We start from the raw sequence: 18133 nt of genomic DNA, 5'->3' as shown, positions 1-18133 counted from the left end.
ATGTACTCTACCAACTCGCTACATCCTCCTCCCTCATGGACTTTTTTCTATCTGAATATAGCAAGCTTTAATCAAAGGTGTTCATTTTCTATTGAAGGACAGACAGGGCAGTCTGACAAAAAAACACTGAGGTGGCTGCATCTGAAATCTATTCGTAAAGGGAAGGGATACTTACACTTCACTCAGCAAGGCGTGGTCACTGGTGTTGGTAGAGAAGTGTTGCTCAAGAATTGCCACGGTGCCCGCGAGAGCCACATGCCCACAGCCACAGAACAAGGCCACTCCCGAGAAGCATAGGATGGTGGCCACCAGGGAGGCATAGGGAACTCCTCCCAGACACTTGATGCAGCATTCGAAGCAACCTAGACCAAAGGAGAAAAAGGAGGCCATGATGGGCAGGAATGCCTCTGGCTTGCATGTTTCATGAACACTACCATGAGCACATAAACTTCTATCCATCGCCCTTCTCAGCTCTATGACTAACATGTGAACATTCCAAGGACCACAGGGGCAGTTCCCACGGTCTCACATTCTGTGAGTGAGGACTCTGGCACTCCTAAGGGGAGTGTAGCTTAGCTGTAATCCAGAGTCTCCAAAGGTCGTGAGTGACAGCCATCAACTGTCAGTCATGAGATGTAACCTAAGTCCAGAGCTTCCTGACAGACTGTGAGGCAGAGGGGCATCTGCCCAAATGACAATAAGGAGCACTCATGCCACTGATAAAGACGAAGAGAGGACTGCAGAGCCACTGTGGCTCCATGAAGAAAAGCCACAATCTAGCTTTCTCTAAACCCAGCCTTCTAGGGTTTCAAATACCTCTACTGCTGTAGCACCCGATGGCTTTCCTCAAGCCCTCGATGTCCTGGGAGACTGGAAGAATCCAATGTGGTAATTAGACCGTAGCCAGTTGGAAAAATACCAAGGGGATCATTTTGGGAAGGGCCTCTAAGGTACTGAAGTACCCAGTCACCAACATTCACCCAAGTGGGTCCACCCAAGTTTGCTTTAAGATGATAACAGAAATTACCTCAGCTGTTTAATAGAAACGCCCCCTCTCCATCCCCACACAAGCAATTCATTTACAGTCCTCCTCCTCCTCCTCCTCTTCCCCAGCTTTCATCTTTATACACATGCCACATGCTTAGAGTCAGAACTCAACCCCAGTAGGTGACAGTTAAATAGTTGAAGGGGAAAAGAAACAGAAGAGGGAAGGCAAAGGACAAAATGAAACTCCATGAAGTGAAATGAAGGAGACAGAGCTAGACTTCACACTTGGTGTAGAGAAGATGAGGCTTTGATCAGCTTTGAGAAAAGACTCATTTTTATTATGTTATGTGTATGAGTGTTTTACCTGCAAGTCTGTCCGTCTGTCCGTCTGTGCACTCTATGCATGCCTCATGTCGATGAGGTAGTGAGCTTCCTTGTAGGCACTGGGAATGGAACCCAGGCCCTTTGCAGCAAGAAGTGCTCTTAACCATTGGGCAAGCTATCCAGCCCCTTTATCTACGTTTTAAAGAACCTTTTCCTTGAAATGTCCATAAAGGCCTGCCTGACCTCCACAGTCAGGTGACATTTTTAGTTTAAAGACATTTATCTTCCAATTATCACAGTGCTGGCCTTGGGGATAATTAATGTCTGTAACTCTCCTGACATCCCATCCATGTTTATATTATCCAGACCCTCCAGTAAATGGCCTGTCAGGGAAAATCCAACTTTAAATGCATTACATCCTTAACAGCAATCAAGGGCAATTCATTAGCTCCGGGTAAGCACACTAAGCCACTTAAAAGGCTTTCCCTCAAATGGTCTTCATAGGAGTCAGGGATTGCAAAGCCAGCAGTCAAACCAGTGATGAATTTTCCTCAGATGAGCATCCCATGTGAAGGTAATGTTCATTTCATTCTACCAAAGAAAGCGACTGGATTCTCGGCTTTCCGAAACTGCTTTTTAGCTCATCGGAAAATGCAAAAAACAGGGTTTCCCAAGGAGCCTGTGCATCCTCTTGTTTCAAAAAGATGACCAGCATTATCCAGGAAGGTCTAACTCAGATGGGAAAAACCTCATAAAAGAACCAGTGCACAAAATGGTTCCAAGTTCATTAGCAAGTTAATTCCTTACAGAGCTTTGCGGACATGGATGTTGGAACTCAGTTTTTTTTGTTTGTTTGTTTGGTTTGTTTGCTTATTTTTTTTTGGCCACATGGCTTTCTGGGGACTGAGTGGAAGGGATGCAACTAAAGTCCAAATTTCTCCCCAGGCTCCTAAATTAAGAGAAATACATCCTTGGCCTTGATCTGTCCCGAATGATAAAGAAAAGATAGACCAGTGTGTTTTGGATCATTGTCAACCTCCTCCTAGTCTCAGTTTCTGTAATAATATGAAGAACAAGATGGATGCTTGCTGGTGTATCTGATCTTTATTAAACAGCCGTGGGGCTCCAGGACTGTGCCATCTGATCAAGTAGTCACTGGCACATGTGACTATTGAAATTTAAGTTATTTAAGACGAAGTAAAAAGAAAACTTCATTTCCTCAGCAACACTGGCCACGTTCCCTGGGTAACCAACCACTGGAGCTAGTGGCTGACATAATGGATGTTGTACATTCACAATGTTTTATTATCACAAAATTCAGACTTACCATTTATTTGCTTGTCTGTAATATGAACTGGGTTCTAACTGAACCTGATGAAATCACCTTGGATTTCATTCATTGGGTACCTTTGAAGATCTACTGGGTTAGCACCAGGTACACACATCTGAAATAAGATGCTTTCACCTTCAAAATCAGTCTGATGCTGCATCAAAGAATAGACTTCACTCAGGCATGTCCACTCTTTTAACACTGCAATACAACACTGGCATTTACAAAGCTCTCACTCAAGAACTGCACAATTGAATCACAAAATAAACTAAAAAAAAAAAAAAACCCTCATGTTTTTGGCAACTTTTATTATTTTGTGTTGAAGCACATTCATGGCTATCCAGGGGTGCATAGCCGTAGCTGGTAGCATGATGAGGGGGCAGGACACAGACTATCAGAGGACCAGTGGAGAAAAGCAGAGAAGAGGGAGGGGTGCCAGAGGGCATGGGATTCAGACTGGAGATGGGGCAGGACGGCTTCGTGCAGCAATGCCTCCCCCCCCTCATGTGAGTGCAGCAATGCCTCCCTCCCTCATGTGATGACCATGATATATAACCTGATAAAGGGCTCATTCATTTCCGGATATTTTGGGTGCATGTGTATTTTTAACAACCCATATCTTTTCTTGTCATTTGGAGTTAGGGTTAAGTGTTACAGTGTAGCACATTCATTCAGCCCTTAACAATGGAACACATCCTTCCCCATCCACAGTGGCTGTTCTGAAAGGCTCTTTTATCCAGAGGGTTAGAGTATTCTGCCTTTTTTTCAAAGGAACTAGCACAGCTGCTCCCAGGCTCAAAAACACAAGTGGGGTTAAGAGAACAATGCCGTCCAGTCCCAAATTCAGCACTCGATCAAGGCTAACGTTGCTCTGCAACTTCTCGCTCTCACGGACACCATACACCGTGTGTTGTGGATCTAGTCTGGTAACAGCAGGGGAAACCAGGCATTCAGGAACTTGGGGAAATCACAACCACATCAGTGAATGCCAGTCTTGACCAACATACATTTCCAGCAGATTGGCTTCATTTGTGGCTGGTAACCGTGACTCCTCCAGAACAGAAACCACATGCTGGTCATCTTCATTCTATACACACACATACAACTCTTACAGACCCTATCAGACAATATAATTAGAAGCTAGTGATATGTAACATGGGAAAAAAAACTGGTTAAGAACTACTACTGCCAGGTGGACCCAGAGCTTATTTTAGTTTTGTTGGCCAGTTATCTAAAGAGCTAAAATTCCTTGTGTGGTGAATATCCAGCTACCCACAGGTGGATTGCGCTCCACTGTGTCTGTATCACTGTAGAAGCCCTCAACACTCATGGAAGCTCAACTTTGAGATCAGCTACCCTGATACAAGTTTCCTACTGGGCCAGTTCCAGCTGCTTTCTTCTATGACATGCCAAATTCCACCATAATGAAATCTAACTTCACAAAACAGTTCTTGCTTTCCTCCAAGATGGAGGAAGAACAAAGATCAAAATTAACTTCTTGCCTGAAACAAGAAAACTGGACAGAGTGTATGAAATAATACACGTATAAAGATAATAGACAACAGTCTATGAAGAACTATCCTTGGCTAATGATATAATTTTTCAATCATATCGAAGAAGCAGCTATGACAGTATAGGTCTATGTGAAGGCACAGCTTGGTTTTCACTTAAACTTAAAGAAGTCCCCTCCCTTAACCATTATTACAAGTGTTGGGGCCTTTTGGAAGATAGTCTTATTTATTGGAGCTGCTGTGAGGCAGGATTCTGGACCAAAGCAAGGATGGCCAGTCATTCCAATGCCTTTCAAAGAGTGGATGGATGCCTTTGGTGTCCTACGCTAGGTGCTGGGGACACAACGATGAGCTAAGATATGTGGGATCTATGCTCTGTTGAAGTCTGCGGTGTATGGAGTGTGAGGAGGGTCACTAAACTATTTCAAATGAACAACTGTGAGGCCAATGAAGAGTGGGGCAGCTCAGGTTTCAGGAGGTGATCAGGGAAGGTATCCTGAGCTTACATCGGAGCGTGAATTAGGCAAAGCGAGGAAAAGATGGGGAGGAAGAGTGATCCAGGCAGTGAGAAGAACATGAAGGAGTCACATTCAAAGGCCACCTGAAGGGCGAAAGAAGCCAGAAACAGTTCAATGAGAGGGCGGAGGGGTGAAGGCATGAAGGTCTATAGGTGCTTGATCATGTAGGGTTTATCAGGTCACTTGACTAATTCTGGAGTATGTTAAAAGTTTTCTGCTGAGTGTGGTGGCGCACTCCATTAATTGCAGCACTTGGGAGGCAGAGGCAGGTGGATCTCTGTGAGTTCAAGGCCAGCCTGGTCTGCAGAGTAAGTTCCAGGACAGCCAGGGGTTTACAGAGTGAGACCTTGTCTCAACAGCCCTCTACCTACCCCACCCCCAGAAAAAGATTCTACTGACTGATTGGTTAGATTTTCCCTGATTGTAGAGACCTGGAATGTTGCAGGTCCTGAATCAAATAATCTTGGTCTACCTTTAGCCCTCTTACAGACCATCACTGCCCTCCTCTGTGTTTGCTATAACACTCATCTTTATGATTTACTAGGTAGCTCCTTTTGGAATACACAAATAGACTCTAGTCTTTACCAACCCAAAGGGCCAAGAATGCCATCAGATAGCTTCCAGACCTGCAGCATCAATTTCCTCGCTTTCTGCAATCTGTTTATCTGATGTTCTCACCCATTTTTTTTTTAAATCCTTTGGTTTATGAACGTTCTTTGCTTTCATGAAAACTATTGCCATGTTGGAACGTGGTATTTAGGGGTCTGAGTCTGTGTTCCTGGGACATGGTTACTCATATTTGGCTCTAGAATGAACTATCACTTTGAGGTATCAGCTGCTTTTCTGTGTCGACAAATACATCCCCAGAATCATGCAAAGCCATTAAACATTTTAAAGCCGGGAAACAGATAGGGGTTGTACAAGATGACTCTGGCTGATGAGAGGAAACGTGTGGGCTTGCAGCTCAGCACGGCTCAACCTGAAGCCAACAGCTTCTCCTGGACAGCAACAAAAACTTCCAGGGGTCAAGAAGAGATATGAACTGGGCCCGGCAGTGAACATCTCTAATGCCAGCAACTCTGGAAGCTGAGGTAGAAGTGTGAATTCAAAGCCCGTCCAGGCTGCATTATGTGTCCATTTGCTCTTAGCCCCAAAGCCAAGAAGTGATACAAGATCAGAGAATAGAGGGAGAGGGAGGAAGCATGTGTTATTTGGAAGTGCCTTGCACAGGGTGCTTCTGGGAGGAGCAGCTGTGGCTTTGAGAAGTGGGGAGCTTGTGAGCTAGATAGCTATGCAGAATCTTGGGTGTGGTCTCTACCAACCAGCTAAGTGTGTACTGGGTCCACAACGAGCACCCCCCTTCCTGGAGTGGCATGCACAGGTTGGAGGAGCCACTCTAGGTAGCTGGCCCATCTTCCCAGGACCAGATGTGGCATCCTGAGGCCAAGTGAAACACCTACTTTCACACAGTGCTTGCCATTTTATCCCCTGAAAAGTGGAGGCTCCCTGGGATTCAACCACAACATTTTAGCCACTTGCAAACCAAACGGCTAGTTTGGGGGCTAAGGAAGAGACACAAAATGTTCCAAACTGTTCTGCTGTCTTGAACTCTTGAACGATTGCAGCTACAGTGTTTTCTCAGAGACAAGAAAGCCCTGACAACCTCAGCCCTTCTCACATTAACAATATCTTTTACCCTGATGTGGGCAGGGGCTGAGAAAATAGATATGGGACCACGGGAGAAAGTTGACTTACATGCACCTGTCACCCCCACCGAGGTGCCAGGTGTGCATACTGGCAAAGGAACTGGGCCTCCCTCAGGTCCGGTCTAGCTCCAGGGTAAGAAGTCCCAGGCAAGCGATGTTTTGAAGTATGGGGGTGTCATTCCCTATCAGCGGAGCACCGGATTGCTAAAGCCAATGCTCATTAAGGAAGAGTAATGTTTTGCTTCAGTATACTTACAAACCCACAGACTTGAATTTTCCCAAGCTTCAAACCAGAATTCACAATATTAGTTACCACAAACCAGAGGGACAAGGAAAGCACTCCCCGCCCCTTGTTCTTATGGCTGTGATCTTATATTAAAATGAAAGAAAATCAATGCCAGGGTTTCAAACATATTTTTACTAGTAATTCTCAGTCTCTCTCGCCAAACTCCCAAATTTCTTTTGAGCTAATATCTTAAGCTTTCATTTAGCTGGTCTCTGTGTAAAGATAGTTTTAGGTTTGAGTCACACAAAAGCTCCAGTGTGTATTAGCCGAAGACAGTTTAAATATAAACCACATAGTAAGGAGAAAAAAGTACACATCAATGCCTCCAACTGTCAATGGCCATTTTGTCCCCAGCATCCCTAGAACCTTTTGTGCAGAACAACAGAATAAAACACCTTTTGTCCTCGGGCTTGCGGATGGCCGTTGCCATGGCTGTGAGTTCATAATGGCCAAGTGATTTGCCCAAGTCATCCGTGATCTTGGCTGCAGATTTAATGCTGGCTCAGAAGGAGGGCCAGCGGGAACAAGGGCTCAGATTCTTCCCCAGGGAATGAATGTCACACACATGCATACACCACGCTCCCCTCGACTCAGGGCATGCCCTGCCCCTCTAATGGGTGACAAAATTCAAAAGGAAAGGAGCTTTCACAATGTTCAGGCCACCGCTACAGGGAAACAGAAGCAGCTAAAAACCCTCTGAAGTAAATGACAGAAACCTCCTGGATGCTAAGTAGCGTTCTTAAGAGGGGATGATTGTGCCCCGTGAGGACATCTGACAAAGTTTATTGATATTTTTGGTTGTCACAACTGGGGTAAAGGATGCTACGGGCATCTAGTGGGTATAGGTCAGGGATATTGTTAATATTGTACAACATGCAAGACAGATTCTCATGACAAAGACTTATCAGGACCCGAATGTCAATATAGTCCAAGAGGAGAATGTCTGAGATACTATAAACAAAAAATTACAGTATTTAGAGCACTGGTTCTCAACCAGGGACCACCATGCTCCTCAGGAGACACTGGGCAATGTCTGGAGATAGTTTGGGGTCAATTATGCTCAGAGGATGGTGCTTGCATTTGATGCTAAGGGTGAAGAACCCTGCTCTGAGGTTACAATGCACAACCTTGGTCTTAGGATTTGACTTTGTCACCAGCTGTCTAAATTTTTTTTTTAAATTATGTGTCTGTGTGTGTGCCTGTGTGGGTATGTGCATGTGAGTGCAGGTGCTCCATGGAGACTAGAGGCATCTGATTCCAGCAGCTGGAGTTACAGGTAGTTGTTGTACTATAGGTAGTTGTGGGCTGCCTGATGTGTATGCTTAGGAACGAGACTCGGGTCCTCTGAAAGAGCAGCAAATGCTTTTAACTGCCGAGTCATCTCTTCAGTCCTCAAATTCTAATTTTTTAAAAAAAGTAATATTTAAGATAAAATTCACTTTGTTTTTTTAAAAAACATGCACAGTAGAAATATATGGGAATCCTGATGTCTAAGCTCCACTGACCTGGATTGATTAGATTGGAATTTCCAGTTGATAAGTAGGTAATGTTCAGAAACTAGAGTTTGTTGTTCAAGTCTTTATGCTTGCCCGGCGATTTCAATAGAAAACCAAGGATACAGAACATAAATCAACAAAGTGGTCCATGGGGCAAATCTGGCTTGCTCTCCTTATAGCTACAAATGGAGAATGATTTTTACGTTTTTAGATAGTTAGCCAGTTGTGGTAGTACATGACAGAAACAAAATGCCAAAGAGGATGAGGCAGTAAGATCACAAGTTCAACGCCAGTTTGGGCTAGTCCTTTATTCTGTGTTCATACTACCCTTAAGTGAGCCCAATCTTATCTAAATGGGGAAAGAGGAGGCTTGAAAAAATATTTTGTGACATATGGGAAGTATATGAAATTCAAACCTGTGTATCCATAAATAAAGCTTTATTAGCACATGGCCACCCACATTCATTTCAGTCAAGTTCCGGAGGCAGAGCTGAGTGGTTGGCCATGGATATTACATCAGCTCCTTTACAAGAAGAGCCTTCAAGGCTCTACTGCAGAACAGTGGCCGGCAGACTTGACCATGCAGAACTCTGTCTCGGGGCTAGAGAGCTCAGGCAGTACAGTTCTTGCTGCTCAACCACGAGAACTTGAGGTGATTACAAATGTGAGGTGGGGTTTTATAATTTCAGTGCTGGAAAGGTAGAGAGCAGATCCCCGGGGCTTGCTGGTCAGCCAGCCTAGCCTACTAGGAGAGCTCCAGGCTGAATGAAAAACCTTTTTTCAAATAACAAGGTGGATGGTACCTGAGGAATGATACCTGCGATTGCCCTCTGGCCTCCACAAGTGCATTCCCCTCAATGCACTACACACACACACACACACACACACACACACACACACACACACACACCCTTCAGTCTGTTTAAGTCCATGGAGATAACCAAGCAGCTGCTTTTCAGACCAGCTCCCAGAAGATTCTCTGGTGCAGGTCTGCCAGGCCCACCTTGTGTCAGGAAGGTAGAGTTTTTGAAAGGAGCTTGGCTGAGCCCTGGGGGATTCTGAGGCCCTTTCAGGAGGCCCACGAAGTCTCAACTCTTTCTACAACATCACGAAGGCGTTATTTGCTTTTGCCACTGTACTGACATTTGCACAGTAAAAGTGCTGATGCCATAGCACAAAGCAGACACTGGCTCCAAAGTGTAGTAAGCACATTCTTCAGCACGGAGCATCGCAGCAAGAGAAAGAAAACTGCGGAGCTGGTTTTGCGTCAAAGCATCCTCAGTACAAAGAAGACGTCCATCCACCTACAATGCCATGTGTGCTAATATATGGGACTTTTATTAAATCACAACCTGAGACTGCATCTTTGAATATTCTGCACAATGAATATGGAGGAAGTGTTGGATGGATAACGCACATCAAGGGATGGCCATAACCTTCAGGAACGTTCTGCTTCAGTTGTGTTACAAGCTCACCTAGCACCTTTTTTCATGGAACACTATTTTTCTTTTTCTAGAAAGAAGCTCTGACAGTCTGCGGTTACTCAGACATAGCTATTTAGAAGAAATTTTCTCAGAAACGAACTAAGTGAACAGCTTGTCATTTCAAAGAAAACAACTGATGGTATCCGTTGCCAATGAACTTGGGGAAACTTGTACCTGCCACAGTGAGACTGACAGTTTCCCCAGCTCAGATGACTTCTTGATGAAGTCTTGGCAGTGATATAAAGATACAGGACTTTATGTGGTTTAATAAAATGTGTCAGTATTGGGGATTCAGACATAGGCAGGCACACACACACACACACACACACACACACACACACACACACACACACACACTGCTAGTGTTTTTCAAATAATCAGTGTGCAACTTCACAAAAATCATTTCTGACTATAAGTGTCAATCCAAGTCCAGGTTATAGCATTGGATTTCAATAGATCAGGGTACAAAAGGACCATCAATATGGTTTCAGATTTCACATTTGGAACAGTCTTTAAGAAACTACTACTTGGGCCAGCAAGATGGCTCAGTGGGTCAAGTCGTGCTTGCTGCCAAGCTTGATGACCTGAGTTCCATCCCTAGGACCCACATGGTGGAAAGAGAGAAATGACTCCTGCAAGTTGTCCTCTGACCACCCCCAAAAAAGTATAATAAAATATTATTTTACAAAGAAATTGAAACTTGATGAATCTTGTCATGAGCAGAAAAGAATTTCAAATTCTGTAATTATTTTAAAAGGCCATTGAAGGGGCTGGAGAGATGGCTCAGCAGTTAAGAGCACTGGCTGCTCTTGCAGAGGACCCGGTTCAATTCCCAGCACCCACATGGCAGCTCACAACTGTCTGTAACTCCAGTTCCAGGGGATCTGACACCTTCATAGCAATGCACATAAAATAAAGTTAAATAAATTATAAAAAAAAATAAATAAAAAAATAAATAAAAGGCCATTGAAATTCTCCTCCAACCTCATACTTGTAAGAAATGAAGTTTTCTTCATATATCTCAACTAAAGTAAGACATGCCAAGATAGCACTGAAGGAATGTAGAGGCAGAGGCAGCATCCAGCTGCCTCTCGAATTAAGTCCTGTATTTTAAGGATTAAATAGCAACAAATCTTCACTCTTCTCACTGAAGTCTTTTGATTTGGAAAACATTTATCTTTCAAAGATACTATTTAGGATAACATAGGATGAGTTCATTATTGTTTTAATATGTAAGTTGAACAGAGGATGTAGCTCAGTGGCAGAGCATCTGCCTAGCAGGTGCAAGGCAGCCTCTTGGGTTTCATTCTGCCCAAACCAAGAGTTTAATATTGATTATAATTTCTTATATAAAAATACTTATACATATAACCAATATCTAATTTTATGAGTATAAAGGGGCTTAATACCCCAAAGTCTGAGAATCACCAATTCAGAGCACTATAAAGTATTGTGAAGTCCAGTAACTTACCGTCCAGTCCTTTCGACTCTCTTATAGACCTAGATATGCATGTTCAACCATGTAATAATACAAATACTAAGTCTATTTCTAATGTCATAAAAGTAATCATTTCTCAGTAGACACTTCTAAAAGTTTGCCCTAAAGTCTGTTTAACGAGGAACTTTAATTTTTGTGGCACACCATAAAAATCTTAAAATAGATTAACCTTCAACATTTGTAATAATATGTGAGCAATGGAAACTAGGTGACCATTTAAAAGTTAGACACGTACATGGCAGGGAATAAACAAATTCAAGAAACAAACACTTGTTAGCCCCTTCTTTTGTTTTCTGTGGGAACTGGCTTTGGCTTTCCTACAGATCAGGCTTAATTAACACTTTGCCTGGTAAAGTGGGGAAGCAGGGGGTGAGGGGGGAAAGCTAGCCCTAAGTCCAGACAACACTGATTTTTCAGAGCAGGGAGATCTGTGGGAAGTGAGGCCGAGGTCTGGTGACAGTCAACATCCTTGGCCATCTTTGCTTTCCTGGATCCATTCATTGAGTCTGTTGATTTGCTGCTATTTCGGAGACATTGTGGCAGGGCTCTCAGGTGTTCCCTTCAGGACACCGATCCTTGTAGCCAGTGGTGAGGGAGCAACATACAAGTATGTAACTTTTAATTGGAATTAGAAGAGAGGCAACATAGGGCACGGGGAGTGAGGTAGGGATAGCTGTCCTTGGTTACTGACAATGACAAAAGGGACTACGGAAAGACAGAGTGTAGCTAGGCCTTGGAGAGCACGCATGTTCCCATGATAGGCCTTGGGGAAGGAATGCTGTATCAACGTGGTGTGGGAGCCAAGGTTTAGCTGAGTTTCTCAAGGACACCAGGGTAGTGTTAGGAGAAGTTGGAAAGAAAGGCAGGTGGGCCCTCCTCCAACTGGAGGAGGCAGTCAAGCCAGCCTGAGCCTCTGTGCTTCATTTGCAAGCAGGAGAGGGGGCAGGTTTGTGTGCAGGCAAGTGACATGATCGGAGATGTGCTTGTGAGATTCATCTGGCAATGGTGTGTAGGCTGGGCCTGAGTGGGTGCAAGCTAAAGTCTTCAGCTGTGGGTGGAGGCAGAATCAGTCTTTCTGAGTTTTATTCAAAGGGGACAGGGCGTCTTCAAGGGAAGCAGGAAGGATGAAAATCAGACAAAGCCACAGAGCTATTAAGCAATCAACGTCATATGCCAATTTGTAGGAACAGATAAATGAGAAAGGGCAAGAGAACTTACATGAAGCCATCTTTGTAAGGCCATTCTAGAAAAAGCCCAGGAATCCAGAGAGAAGGCAAAGCAGAGGTTGATTATGGGAGGGAGGAACAAGGAAGGGCTTGGTGATCTTTGGGCATGACAAAATATCATTGTCATACTTAGTACACAAGGAAGCCAAGACTTAACCCTTGAAACAGATTCAGGGTGATAGTCAATCCTGACTGTCAACTTGACAGAATCTGAAATCACCTAGAAGACAAGCCTCTGGGCATGGCTTAGAGGGAGTTTCTAGATTGGGTTAACTGAGGTGGAAAGGCAGCAGCATCCCATGGGCTGGGGCCCTGGATTGAATAGAAAAGAGGGTGTGTGCAATACCTGCTTTAATCTCTCTCTGATCCTCGACTGTGGATGCAATGTGATCAGCTGTTTCATGCTCATGCTGCCATGACTTCTTTGCTCTCAATCTTCCTAAGGCTGTGACCCTTTAATACAGCTCCTCATGCTATGGTGACTCCTAGTGATAAAACTTTTTTGTTGCTACTTTATAACTGTAATTTTGCTACTGTTAAGAATCATAATGTAAATATCTGTGTTTTCCAATGGTCCTCGTCGACCCCTGTGAAAGGATCGTTCAACCCCCAAAGGGTTCTCAACCCACACATTGAGAATTGCTGGTCTACACTTTCAAAGTATGACCTCAAACAAACCCTTCCTTTAGCTGTTTTGATTGGGTATTTTGTTGCATCAATGTATGCATGTTACTTCCACCTCAAATCAGGGTCTTTATTTCTTTATTTTATGGGAATGGGCATGGCTGGTTTACATAAAATTTTATAAGAACACAATGGGTGGTATCACAACCCTCACAGAAATTTCCACTAATTACCCCCAGGAACCAGTGCAGGAAGCACAGGAAGGTAAGGTGAGAGAGTTTCAATCCCATGTGTTTCCTACCAGGCAGACATTTCATCACTGGCATTATTCTCCTTAGGGCAAAAGCATTGTCCATGAAAGTGTCTAGACAAAATCCAAGCATAATTTCAGAGAAAGGCTAAACCTGTCTAAATGGCTTTGAGAGACCAGGAGCATTCCATTTAGTATTAGCTGGTCACAGACACAGAAACTGGTTATGTGTGTGGCTTATTTGGAAGTGAACTAGGATGACTGAAAGGACACAATCTGAAGAGGTGGGACGACTCAAGCTGCCAATGTTGTCTTCTCAGCTATGTTAAGGTATCTCCACTTATCGCCAAGAGGGTCAAAAGACGCCAAAGCAAAATTAAATAGTTGCCACTGAAAATAATGTGAAGAAGCAGTGGCAGCAGCAATAAGACATTACCACTTGCAAAAGAGAGAATTACTCATTCTGGAATATTCTAAGCTTTGTTCCTAAAACTATCTGTTGTGCCTGACAAACAGCTCCAGATCGGCATCCAGGGCTGATGGATTCTCTCCTCCTTTTTCACTTTCTTTGCTTGCCTACTCTGAGCTAAGGAGCATCTACAAGAGTAAGAGGCCCGGTAAGCTAGTGCAGTGGGGACTCATTGGGCCACTGTGACACAAAGAAGTGCTGCTATTCATGTACTGGCAGAATAGCAGCCCCAAATTGGAATGTTTGTAAACAATCAAGAAGAGTTTTCTGGATATATAAGATGGCTGATTATTGTTTTTTTAAGTAAGCCATGGAATAGTTACTGTACAATAGACCACATTTTATAAAAATAAAAAGCAAAAGAATCCTGGAAAGCAGAGAACTTTGGAGTGCAAATCAGAGCTACGATATGCTCACACTGTCTTCACCTCCACTGAACCAGAAAACCTGAGTGGCTAGAAGCATATCATAGGCAGACAGCTTCCCCAGTTTCCGCTGTACATACTCAGAAAGCTACTGCACCTAGACTCCAGGGAACAGAGTGACAAGTGCCATCAGAACCTACATTACATTACCACCCTTCCAATGATAGAGGAAACCCCATCACAGACAGGCACTGTGTTTCTGGCACATGTCAAAATAGTAAGAAAGGGATTTCTCTCTTGAGATACATTTCAAGTGTCTGAAGGTTCAGCCCTCAAACACAGTGGGCATACATCCTTAAGTTCTAAAAGAGTAGCCCTAAGGGACAGTAGTAATCCTCCTCCATGTCAGGCTAAAAGCAAATCCCGAGGGAGAAGTTCCAAAGGTCAGCAGTGAAGGGGGAGGATGAACTGCCTCCAGAGTGTGAACTGAATCACAGCAGTGACCCCAAGGTGCTTTCAGGCACTCTCTCTCAGCACCCCTCCACAGCTACTTAGGGATCCACTCTTGGTAATGCAAGTTGTCAAGCTTGGGCATCAACCCTTCCTCCAGCCTGCCTCTCCCTACATTCGCCATCCTGTTACACAATGAGAGGGCATGCTCCTTGTTTGGACTTCTGGACTTTCCTATGGACATCTCAATCCAAGCATCAGAGTAGTTTGCATTTTTTTTTTGAGACAGGGTTTCTTTGTGTAGCTCTGGCTGTCCTGGATCTCGCTCTGTAGACCAGGCTGGCCTTGAACTCACAGAAATCTACCTTCCTCTGCCTCCCAACTGCTGGAATTAAAGGTGGGAGCCACCACCGCCCAGCATTTGGACAAAAGAAGAATTGGAGGTTGGTGAAGTAAGTGGATGTCTTTACTTCTCAGGTTGAAGTCTGAGCATCAGATTTACTGACAAACAGTCATTCTTAGTCTGTTAGTTCACAGCCTATGTTAAATAATCATCCCTGATACATAATTGACTGTACTGAGGAAGATAGGAGACACCTGGGTGTTTTCCCAAGCTCCCATCCGTAACTTTCTCCTCCATCATTCTTACTCGTGTGTCTTCATAAGCAGAGAAGGAAAAAAGATTGGAAATTGTTACAGAGCCAGGTCTGGTGACACACGCCTTTAATCCCAGGCTCTTGGGAAGCAGAAGAAGATGCATCTCTATGAGTCTGAGGCCAGACTGGTCTGCATAGAGAGCTCCTGGACAGCTAAGGTTACAGAGTGAGACCCTGTCTCAAAAGAACTAAACTACAAATCAAATCAAATCAAACTGCAACAGCACTCGGGAGGTGGAAGCAGGAGGATCAGGGGTTCAAGGTCACTCTCATCTACATAGAGAGTTCAGGTCCAGCATGGGCTGCATGAGACCCTCTCTGGGGGCAGCACTGGGGGCGGGTAATGGTAAGAGTAACTATCAAGGAAAAGAAAGCTATGGAGGAGGGGTCAAGGCAAAAGCTACTGGACCGACTTTGATCTTTCTGGTGAGGAACAAGATTTGGGGTAAGGTGGTCTCTGCTAGTGACTGCATGGGTGACAGAGGCATTTTTCTTTGGCAAGGACTTCGTGGTCAGCTAGTATCAGCACCTCCTTGGAGAGAAACTGAGAACTATGTAGGGAAAGGGGGTGGAGAAAAGACACAGGAGCCATATGGAATTCTCTATTTTTTCCTCTCATACCATCTGGTTTAGAATCTAAGTACAGGATGGCAAAACTGTGTTGATTTTGGAGCCAACAAAACCCGGGGAGACATCTCCTGGGGAGACAATGACATGGCTGGGCCAGGTCTCCTCCCGCTGTGACCTCATCCATCTTATTTTACACTGTCCAGTATAATGTCACTTTAGATACAAATGGGACTTCAGACATACACCTGGAACCTGAGAAGCCAAGGATTGAGGTGAATGTATGCAAAAGTGAAAACATATAAACCATTTTGGGATCTCGGAGGATCATTTTTTAAAATTAAACCTTCAAATCAAGTGCAAGGATTTTTCTTTCCCCTGGGCAAGAACCGGATAGCTGCCAGAATTCTTCCTTGTAATATCACCCGCAACGTGATACTATGGGCAGCCTGGACCTCTTATTATAGCTACAATTTCAAAACGCCCCCAAAAGTAATTTTGAAATTGGGGCATGGAGGGAAGAAGGGCAAACTCGTGTTGGACTCAACTTCCCTGGTGCTGAACCTTGAGTTAATGGCCAACAGAGCTTCGTGGGCTGGGCTCTCAAGAAAGGCCAGTGACTGCGGGGCCAGTCAGACCTTGCTAGTGGGATGGATGGCACCTCCTGAACAGGCATACCACCTTCAAAGGCCCATGTTCCTCAGGGCTCCCCAAAACAACCCATTTCAGGAAAGTCTTCGAAGCCCTACCGTTTGTTTGTTTCTCAGCTGCAGCCACAGCTTCGATTGCCCCACATTCTGAGGTCAGGGTGTCAGGTGAAAAGTACACACATCGTGCTCTTCTGTTAAACTGCTTAATGCCTGGAGAACTCTCCAGAGCCACAGACAGAGGTATGTTTCCCTCCAGGAAGATGACAGTGTTTATTCTTTACCACACAGCTTAGTGTCTGGTGTCCAGGAATGAGTCAAAGCTCTTTCTAGATTTCCAACTGCCTTGGTATCATTAAACCTTTTTACATTTATTTATTTTTTTTTGTGTTACACACACACACACACACACACACACACACACACACACACACTATGGTCAAAGGACAAATTGCAGGAGTTCTCTCCTTCTACCATGTGGGTCCCAGGTATTGAACTCAGGTTATCAGGCTTGGTAGCAAGTGCATTTACCCACTGAGCCATCTTGCCATCCCCAACACTTATTCTTAAAATAAACACCGTCCTGTCTCAAAAGCAGCAGTTTCTGATTCCTGCTGGGTAGCAATACTCCCTTTCTCTTTGCCCTTGAGTTACATGTATCTAATGAGATAGGCTATATATGGTCAAACAAACAAACAAATAAACAAAACATGACTTTCAAATATAACTTATATACTAGAAAACTTATTTTTTTTAAAAGGTGGGGTCTTACTATGTATTACTGGAACAATGTTGCCCAAGTTATCATTTAATTCGTGGTAATCATACTGATTCTGCCTCTCAAGTTCTGGGATTATGGATGTGTGTCCTACTGTGCCAGGCTCTCATCTATTTTAAATGCTACAATTCAATGGTTTTGAATTAATCTAGAGTTGTATAATCATCCCCACAATCTAATTTTAGAATATTTTCATCACCCCCAGAGAGATGCTCGGTGCTCATCTGTAGTTAATCTCCGCTCCATACTTCCTGAGCCCCTGGCAACCACGCTCTAAGAAGTGTCTCTACGGAGTTACCAGTTCTGGAAACTCAATACAAATGGAGTTTTATGGTGCTTGGGCTCCTATGTCTGGCTTCATTTATATAGCTTCATGCCGTTAATGTGTATTATTATGTCACAGTATGTAATGGTACTTCATTCCTTTTCATTGCTCAACAGGAATACATTGTATGGTTGTATTACAGTGAATGGCAACAGCAACTTTTAAAACAAGATCCCAGCCCTCAACACCATGTTCTTTGAAGGATCAGTGCTAAAGGATGCTTGGTTGATTCTTGTTCACTTTATAAGCACACAAAGAACAAGCAAGCACCTATGGGTTGGGGCCGCAGCTCTGTTGGTAGAAGACTTGCCTAGCATGAGGAGGCCCTAGGTTTGATCCCCAGTACCACACAAACTGAGTATGGTGGCATATACCTGTAATCCCAACCAGTACAAGGTCATCCTTCAGATGTTCAAGGACAACCTGGGATATATGAGCCTTTGTCTCGAAGAAGGAGAAGAAGAAAGGAGGAGAGAAAGAAGAGGAGGAGGTAGATGAAGAGGAAGCAGCAGCAGCAGCAGCAGCAGCAGCCACCCTATCAGTCCTATGTGGAATGACGGAGTGCATGACCCAAGACACAGAACAAAATCCAAAATCGGATTTCATGATAATTATCCTCATGGTTCCATTTTAGGT

At 44.1% G+C, this 18133-nt stretch overlaps 1 protein-coding gene across 6 annotated transcripts in view; it reads right to left on the bottom strand.

Annotated features, from left to right (window-relative positions):
* Positions 1-18133, bottom strand: part of Gpm6b (glycoprotein M6B) — a 155729-nt gene that overhangs the window by 19007 nt on the left and 118589 nt on the right. For all 6 annotated transcript variants that reach the window (XM_015992040.3, XM_015992041.3, XM_006973190.4 and 3 more), the window contains one exon: positions 176-362. In XM_015992040.3, coding sequence (XP_015847526.1) covers positions 176-362 — 187 coding nt within the window. The remainder of the gene's footprint in view (positions 1-175; positions 363-18133) is intronic.

This window comes from Peromyscus maniculatus, chromosome X (genome assembly GCF_049852395.1).
Source record: "Peromyscus maniculatus bairdii isolate BWxNUB_F1_BW_parent chromosome X, HU_Pman_BW_mat_3.1, whole genome shotgun sequence".
Taxonomy (NCBI): Eukaryota; Metazoa; Chordata; class Mammalia; order Rodentia; family Cricetidae; genus Peromyscus; species Peromyscus maniculatus.
The sequence above is the reverse complement of the archived record's forward strand: the minus strand, read 5'-3'. Positions and strand labels throughout refer to the sequence as shown.